Raw genomic sequence first — 8,386 nt, forward strand, 5'->3', positions numbered from 1 at the left:
TATTATTTCTGATCAGTAAGACTAAATATCTGCATCCATAATTTTCCAGTATAATAAGTCCTGTTAATTGATAAATGTACTTAGTATACAAAGATAAATTTAAACTACGTGAAACCAATTTATGATCAAACAATATCTAAAATCCTGGACGTTGTCGAAGACAATTCTGTAGTGCGGATTCCACAAAACGGTACGTGCTGAACGTTCTTGTTGCAACACCGACGGAATGCTATGTACAACCAATGTTGTTCAAAATGTACCAACTTGAAAATACGAACTCAACTATAGTTTTCCAAGCTTTCAATGATGTTTGCGTCGAGTTGTGGCCAAATGGTGCCCAGTACGAAAAGGTTTAGCTTGTTACAGATCAAGCATCCTACATGTCAGCATTCTCAAATTTGAAGTGCATCTACATCAACCTAAAGCATGACTTGTCTTCCCATGCCCTACACCGTGTATGTGAACGTATTCGTGTAGAATATATCAAGGCCTTGGTTGTTCTCAAGTGCCCTAGTCAGTAGCGCTTGTACCAAGACGTAACTGGGCTGCCATTACCACCTAGCCAGTGGTCACCCTTTGGGGGTCATGGATAAACAGTATGGAATTCTACTGCGAGAACTTTGAAAAAATTAATGCGTTTATTAACTGGACAAACTCGGATATAGTTTATGAAAAAATCCCAATTTGAAAAATATTTTGGATCGCGCTGAACTAGAAGTTCGAGTAAAAATGAAACATGTCCCTTTAGTCTAGGTCGACGTAAAAAGTTTTTTTTCCTTATATAGACATTCTATCCTCCAAACGAGAAAACTTGACATTGAAATGGTTTCTGTTGTAAATTACAATGCTCATCTTTATGTGTAAATTGTAATAAACAACTATGTAGTAAATATAATACTTCTTGTTGATTTTTGTCTTAATAATACAGCATTAAAAAGCGCCCAAAACGGGGAAAAAGCACCCAATCCATTCTAAAAATGACCCAAAAATCCGGACCTTAATGATAGCCAATGCGTTAAAAAATTATTCGTGTGATGAAAGACAGATTTTCTCTCCATTGAAATCTATAATAGATTTTACACATGGAAACAAAATAAATGAGTTTCTGTTTAAATGTAAAATTTCTTGAAAAATATTTTAAAGTTTATTTGTTTCTTTGCATAAAAAATAAATTACATATTTGTGAGTTTCATCCATTAATTTGATATAATTTATTAGTGATTTTTTTCTAGTAATTTAATAGGAAAACAGAATACAAAGTAAAATCTGCATTTGTTTTAATCTTAAAAGTTAGTTTTTTTTAACAATCAGAGAAACATAAAGCCTTTTCTTTTGTTATAATTTGGTGTGGGATCTTTATTTTCAGCTACGAAACAACGGGCGCCACCCTTTCTTTCGTCACACATTTATTGATGAATTATCCGGAAATACAAGAAAAAGTTAGGAAAGAAATTAATGTCGTTCTCGAAAATGAGGTAAAATTTTTTTAAAAAATCAAATTTAATTATTTTACTCAGAGGAATAAGCAATGGAAGAAAAGTAAAATATTTAAACGACAAACGTACAGTACGTGTGCTTCGGACCTTCTAAGCAGCGCCATAAATGGAAAGACTTCATCGTTTCATTTCGAATAATCTTACGCCCATACTTCATCAATTTGAACATTTTCATACATTTAACGCGAAATTTTTGCAAAATTTTATTATGTGTTAAGGCAATGATAGACTATCGGAAATGTGTTCGGAGATGAACGTTTGAGTCGACAAATCTACGTTAATTAATTAATATAATGCAAATGGATTCGCGCACTACATTAATTTAATACAGTAGACCAGAATATTTTTAAAATTAAATATTCGTCTTTTGAAATTGTCGAAGGAAAAATTGCAGCATTCAAGAATTAAGATGTCGTTTTTCGTTTAGGAACTGAGTTACTCCGCCGTATCCAAGATGCAGTATTTGAACCAAGTCATTTCGGAATCGCTTCGATTGTATCCTCCCGTTTTAACGTAAGTCTAAGTTATTTTCTTGCATCTTAAGTGGCGTTTTCAGTACATCGAGTACTTTATAACATAGCGTCGTCGTCTTTTGAAGAATTTTTCTTTAGCGAAACAATCGTAGCTATTTATTACTGTCCGGACTATTTTTAACAATTTATATTGATATATTATTTAAATGCCGTAAAATAATGATAATTATTTTTAAAAATTATATGAAAATTTATTGTATTGTAATATAAGAAAGAAAGAGAAAGACTATTGTAAAAGTTAGGATTTTCAGTTTTCGTAGATTGATGGGTGCCTCAGAAAATTTTTTTCAGGGATTCAAAATTATACGGGTGTTTATTGTGGTTTTTAACCATTATTGATTATTAAACTGTTTCAGACGCATCAGAAAAATGAAGATTTTTGCAATTTTCTGGTCATTAAACATAAAACTACGCTACGCTCATGCTTTTCTTCAATCCACATGGGATTGAAGCCAATGTAGCCTACTTTCCTGCCAGATAGTTTAATCGTATTGATGTTAAGCATTCAGAAGATAAAATGCAGTAATTCGATTTAGCGGTTTTAAAAATATTTTAAAAGTAATTAGGTTAAGGTAAATAATTATACTGAAGAATAATACACTACTTACTTTATAATATCAGAAAATTGGGTTTTCAAAAATAAAACCGCCAATTTGAGTCATTGCTTGGCAAATAATCAAAAACTCTTGAACTTCTGATAAAACATGCTAGTTTTAACGGCGCCCCTATTTGACTGCCGGATGGCCGGGTGGTTGAGATGGCAGTCTGCCGCTTTGGTGGACTCGGGATTGAATCCGAATGGTTTGTCCAGATATGTAGTACCCGTTTCTCACCATCGGGCGCCCACTGTCGGCTTGGCCAAATCCATAATGGGCTTGCTAAAAAGACCTCTGAATGCTCACAGGACAGAAAAAATTTTAAAAAACCGGCATTCCTTTTTTTTTTTTTTTTTTTTTAAATCTAGCAGAAACGTTGTTAAGAAATCGGCCCAGTTCTTTCTTAGCAAGTGGGAAAAAAAGTTAAGCACCAACATTCTCGCCGAAATATTTTTGCAAAATGTTCGCTTTCAAAATAAAATTGTGATGTCGTTTTAATGAAAATGATAGATTCGTTAACTTTTCTTTCTTTGTTTTCCTAACAATCATATCTATTTTCCTTTCGCGCAGAGTTACGACGAGGAAAGTAGGGAAAACGTTCACCTATAAAAACTTGACGATTCCGAAGGACTTGGCTCTGCAACAGGCTATCTGGAAGAGTCAGAGAGATCCAGAAATTTGGCAGGATCCCGAGAGTTTCGATCCCGACAGGTAAACGAATTCTTATTAAAATCAACGATGGTTATATTGATAACACCGAAATATTCTTTATAGATTTAGTCCAGAACGGAAAGATTCCATCGACCCTTATGCTTATCAACCTTTTGGAAATGGACCGAGGAACTGCATCGGGATGAGATTTGCTTTTCTTGTCATGAAAATGATCTTGGCCTCGCTTCTTCGGTCTTTCCGCTTCGTTCCCGGTGAAAACACTGAAAAGGTAGTTTAATCTGTTTTTATGTCTTCCGATTAATGACTCGAGAACTTTTCTTGTTACTGAAGTTTTATCACCCGAGGGTTGACATTTTAACCTCTCGGCGACTTCAATAAATGGGACTAGCCAAACGATAAATAACATTTTGTCAACAAAGAGAATTTAATATACCATACGTCGTGTTTTCGTATCCTCTCATCTTCCAGTTTTGTCATTTTTTTAAATAACTGGTTACTTCATTTAGCATCCTAGTCAAAGAAATTATTACGTCGTACTGTACATAATGCGATTTATTTATCAGTTAGCAAAGCGTTCTTAGAGAAACAAATTAAATCGGAAATGATGACGTAAAATATAGCCAAACAAGCAGTAATTTTGAGTCATCATTTCCGATTCAAATTGGTTTTCGTATAACTGTTTTATTATTCGCTAGCTTTATCTACAACCTAATAACAGCTTTCCAAATTGCCACGTTAACTGTCCGATCAACAGGCTGAGCGCTTATGGTGCAGCCTACCATTCTGAAAGACCCAGGATCGAATTAGGACGGGTTGAAAAACATCAGTAATTTTTCAGGGATGGTCGTCGAAAAATGTGTGGTCTTGTTTCTCACCAGCTTGGTGCACTATCGTGGGCTTAGCCGAATCCATATTGAGCTTGTTAAGAAGTTCCTGTTAATTCCCCAGGAAAGAGCTTTTTTTAAAATGTTTTTCACTTATTGCTAGCTCTGCTTACGGTCTATGTGGGTTTATTAAGAAATAAACTACAGGTTAAACTGACAGGTTGGATGAACTTCTAGTCATGCTGACGACGTGTTGCTATTTATTAATAGCAATTACCCATGTAGAAACAAGTCCTTCTTTAAATTATTTAGAACCGGATAACTTTCGGGTCAAGACAATCTTCGCAAATATTTACCTATGCGCAGTAAAAGGATCTTTTTTCCATGGTCGTCATGTGTTCGGCCATGCCTACGCTAGGAGTGTCAAGTAATAAGAGGGGCCTGATATATTAGGCATCTTATCAGCTGGCAGTTCCTAGCCCGATATGTCATAAGAGCTTACCATGAAAATTTCTTGGAGTTGGTTACCCGGATTAGAATCTAGTTTCTCTGAGAGGATGACTAGCACTTTAATTACCTCAACCATCGGACCATGAATATGTATGAAAATGAACGCATTCCCGTTAAATACGAGAGTTATGTAACAATCTATCCGATCATCGCTATCTCTTTGATTCGTTGATCTTCGGAGAATTCCTTCCCTAAATTACCCTTATAACATTTTCTTAAGTGTTTATTTTCTTAAAATTTTAGGAAAAAAAAAACTTGATTAGGACGTTCATAGTTTTACGTTTTGTCCCGTGGGATTCACAGCTGGGCAAAATATTGGCTTCCCAGAAATGAAAACATTTCACTTACGGTAATTTATTGTTTATTGTTAATATAAGTTGTTACTTGAATATATACATTTACAGGATCCGCCGCAATTGGAATTCCGATTGTTCCAAATGAAACCTCTGAATGGAATTAACCTTAAAATGGTTTCCGTCTGAAGATCCTCATCCCGACTTAGAAAATTTTCTGAAAAATTTTAAGCATCGGAAAATTGAAATTATAATTTACCTAGTGAAATCGATTTTGTATATTTTAAATTTCGCTTTTTGTTATTAATTAATCGAGTATTCTGCTAATTAATTTCAGTATTTAATGAATAATAATAAGAATAATTTATAGTTAACGAATAATACATATACTGGACTTGTTTATATATATTTTGCTTTTACATTTCTATAGGCTGTGCATATATTTTTATTATTACATATAAATAAATGTAGTAAGAAAGTATATATATATATTTTTATTTTTGGGGTCTCCAGAACGAATTAATCAAATTCCTATAAAAACCTATGGTAAATCGATAATCAGTTAACGAACAATTCGGATAGCGAACAAAATCTTGGAACGGATTATGTTCGTTAACCGATCACCTACTGTACGTTCTTCTTCGCTATACCGACTCTGGATCTTGTTACCCTCTTTGTTTTAGGGACCCATATCACTTCACATCATCATAAATGAATGTTATTGAATTAACAAAAAATAAAAACAATTTAATACAACTTTTTATTAATTTAAGGAAGCATTCTAGATATTTCAATGTATCAAAAAAGAAGGCCTGCTGCAAGATTAAAGAAGCCGGTCTACTCCGGGCTCTCGACAGCCCTGGATAGAGATGGCATCCTGTGTAACAGATATGGAAATAAATTCATTTTTCGTTCGCATTTATCGATTATTCTACGATCTTAACAAAGAGACGAAAGAAGCTACTTTTAAATTATCAAAAGGACTTGTACCCTTTAATCAAATCATTTGTGTTGTAAAATCGGTTTTCATGCAACACAGGTAGAGTACTTCACATTGATAATGGTGAATATCTCGAAAATAGCATTTTATGATTTATGAATTGTTACAAATTCATAAATTATCAAATATCATAAAACATAATTACAGTAATCTCATATACTAGGTATACTAATATATATTTCCGAGAAACTATCATACGATAATGATTCTTTTTCGTTAAAAAATTGTATAATCGTAAATATATCTACGTCAATCACATTTATCCGAGATATTCTTGTGACAACTTTACTCTCACCTTTCTTTGCACACGTTCTTTTGTTTTGATGTTGTCTAGAGAAGTCCGAACATATTCCGTAAATGCCGCCATCTTATTCATTACACGTTGCCAATTCAGTAAACTCGATGTGCTAGACAGAAAACAAATTAGCATCCGTGCAGTTTGATGCTAATACTTGTTTCGTGAGTGTTCCGGAATTTAAAGGAATTAAATTAATTACTCATTAATTAATTAATGAGCAATTAATTTACTCATCATGTCGACCAGAAAAGAGGCGATTAAATCGAACGAAACTTTATTAGTGCAAATGTAATGACCATGTAAATACGTAATTACAAAATCATGGTAAAGAGAGTGTAACAACGACAATTGTTAACAAAAACGTCCTGTGCAACAACTATACAATTTAAAACAAACCTTAATATCTTGTATAAAGTTTCTCTAACGGGATCCCGGCAATCGATGCTGTTTTTTAACCAGAGAAATACCGCAAATTTCTTAAAAGGTCACTTTTTTTATTTTGTGATAAGGTTGAAGAAATTTTGCAAATAGAAAGTAAATTAACGTATAAACTGTCAGAAGATATTTATATTTATTAATTTTAAGTCTACTTATTAGTTTTTTTTAATTTTTGCTCGTTATGGCATGTCACAAATGGTCAATAATCAATATGTAGCTTATTTGTGGGAGGACTGAAAATTCTTTACTTGTCAGAACCTGTAATATCTTGAATAATTTCGCCATTGCTGTCTTAATTTTTAACCATACCCAGTAGCTTTAATATATAGCATTATGATAGGTTGTGCAAATTAGGCAAGGATACAAACGAGTACGAAGTACGCAAGTATGAAGTTTTTCTTAATAAACCTGATTATTAAAGCTAAACGAACTGCCGAATTATCGGCTATAAGCTTGAGGCCGTTATTAAAACAGTCGAGGTAAACAAATCAAGAATACTAGATGGCAAAAGAAGTACTGCAACGCATCTCGAAAACGAACTAGAAATATTCGAGGCTACAGATGAAAAACCACGTAACGTCTGTCATTAAAGACGACGATTCCATTCACATCAATTGAATCGAAAAGGGTGTTTTCGGTAGTAGAACTTTTCATTTCTAAAATAAGAACCAAATTGAGTGATCGGAGTATTGTCCATGTTTGCATTTTAAAATCTTAATACAAAATATTATTGTAAATTTTTATAATATGTTTTATTTAAAAAAGGAAAATTACCTTCTAAGTTAGAAGTTTGATCTAAATTCGTTTATTTTCTTTAAATTTTAACTCAATTCAAACGCTTTTTTTTTTCTTTTTTTTGTAAACAGTTTCCAACAAACTTTAATAAATTTTAAGTAATTTTTAATTCATATTCAAATATCATTACTTTGGAGGTTGCAGGATGTATTAAATTACTTACAATTAAAAAATAATTATATCATTCGATTTCCAGATTTATTTTATATCTGAAAAATAATTAATTATATCCCGGGATGTCCTGTATCCCGGGAAACAGATTATTTTTTTCTCGAAAAATCCGGGACAAGCAAAGAACCGAGAAAAAACCTTAAATTTATACGATCTCCACTTCCTTGATATAAGCGGCGATACGGTCGGATGTGCAGGATACAGGTACTACATCTTACGACAGATAATCCCGCAGATATTGCAGTTGCCGCTCCACATCCGTCACACGCGTAGATATCCGAAGCTGGCATCTCATCTGGCCCCACAGAATTCGATGGATGACATATCTGAAAACTGAACAGAGCAAGAGAATGTGGCAACGTGACGGAGACATTCCCGAGAAACTTTAGCTGTGTGCGACAGAGCATTATCTTGATGCAAAATGTCCGTTCGCAGTCCTGACCAGAGAAGCAACCCAATGAAGGCTCAAGTTTACCCGACCACATCTCTGTGCCATTACTGTCCCTGCCATCCTACTATGGATGATCGATTGTCCAGGCTGATAGCTTCCCAAAATAACACGTCAACAGTAGGCGCAGTGAGCCGCTCAACAATAAAGGCTAAATTAATGTACTGGCTATTTTTTTGCATCCTAACACCTATAGTAGCCTGAAGTAGTCATTACCAAACAGAACTGAGATTGGGCGCTAAAACACGTTATGCTGTTAGTTGCACGCTTCTCTGTGACAGCGCCATCGCAAACAAAAGCCGACGATGTTAG

General features: G+C 33.9%; 1 protein-coding gene across 1 annotated transcript in view; it reads left to right on the top strand.

Moving 5' to 3' along the window:
* LOC136989604 (cytochrome P450 3A4-like) overlaps nt 1-5,200 on the top strand; it is a 30,898-nt gene extending 25,698 nt beyond the window's left edge. The window contains exons 10-14 of the mRNA XM_067287823.1: nt 1,367-1,475; nt 1,924-2,009; nt 3,196-3,336; nt 3,400-3,565; nt 5,036-5,200. Coding sequence (XP_067143924.1) covers nt 1,367-1,475; nt 1,924-2,009; nt 3,196-3,336; nt 3,400-3,565; nt 5,036-5,113 — 580 coding nt within the window. The 3' untranslated portion in view covers nt 5,114-5,200. The remainder of the gene's footprint in view (nt 1-1,366; nt 1,476-1,923; nt 2,010-3,195; nt 3,337-3,399; nt 3,566-5,035) is intronic.
* The last annotated feature ends 3,186 nt before the right edge of the window (nt 5,201-8,386 follow it).

This window comes from Centruroides vittatus, unplaced genomic scaffold, assembly GCF_030686945.1.
Source record: "Centruroides vittatus isolate TY-2023 unplaced genomic scaffold, ASM3068694v2 contig_13, whole genome shotgun sequence".
NCBI classification, from domain to species: domain Eukaryota; kingdom Metazoa; phylum Arthropoda; class Arachnida; order Scorpiones; family Buthidae; genus Centruroides; species Centruroides vittatus.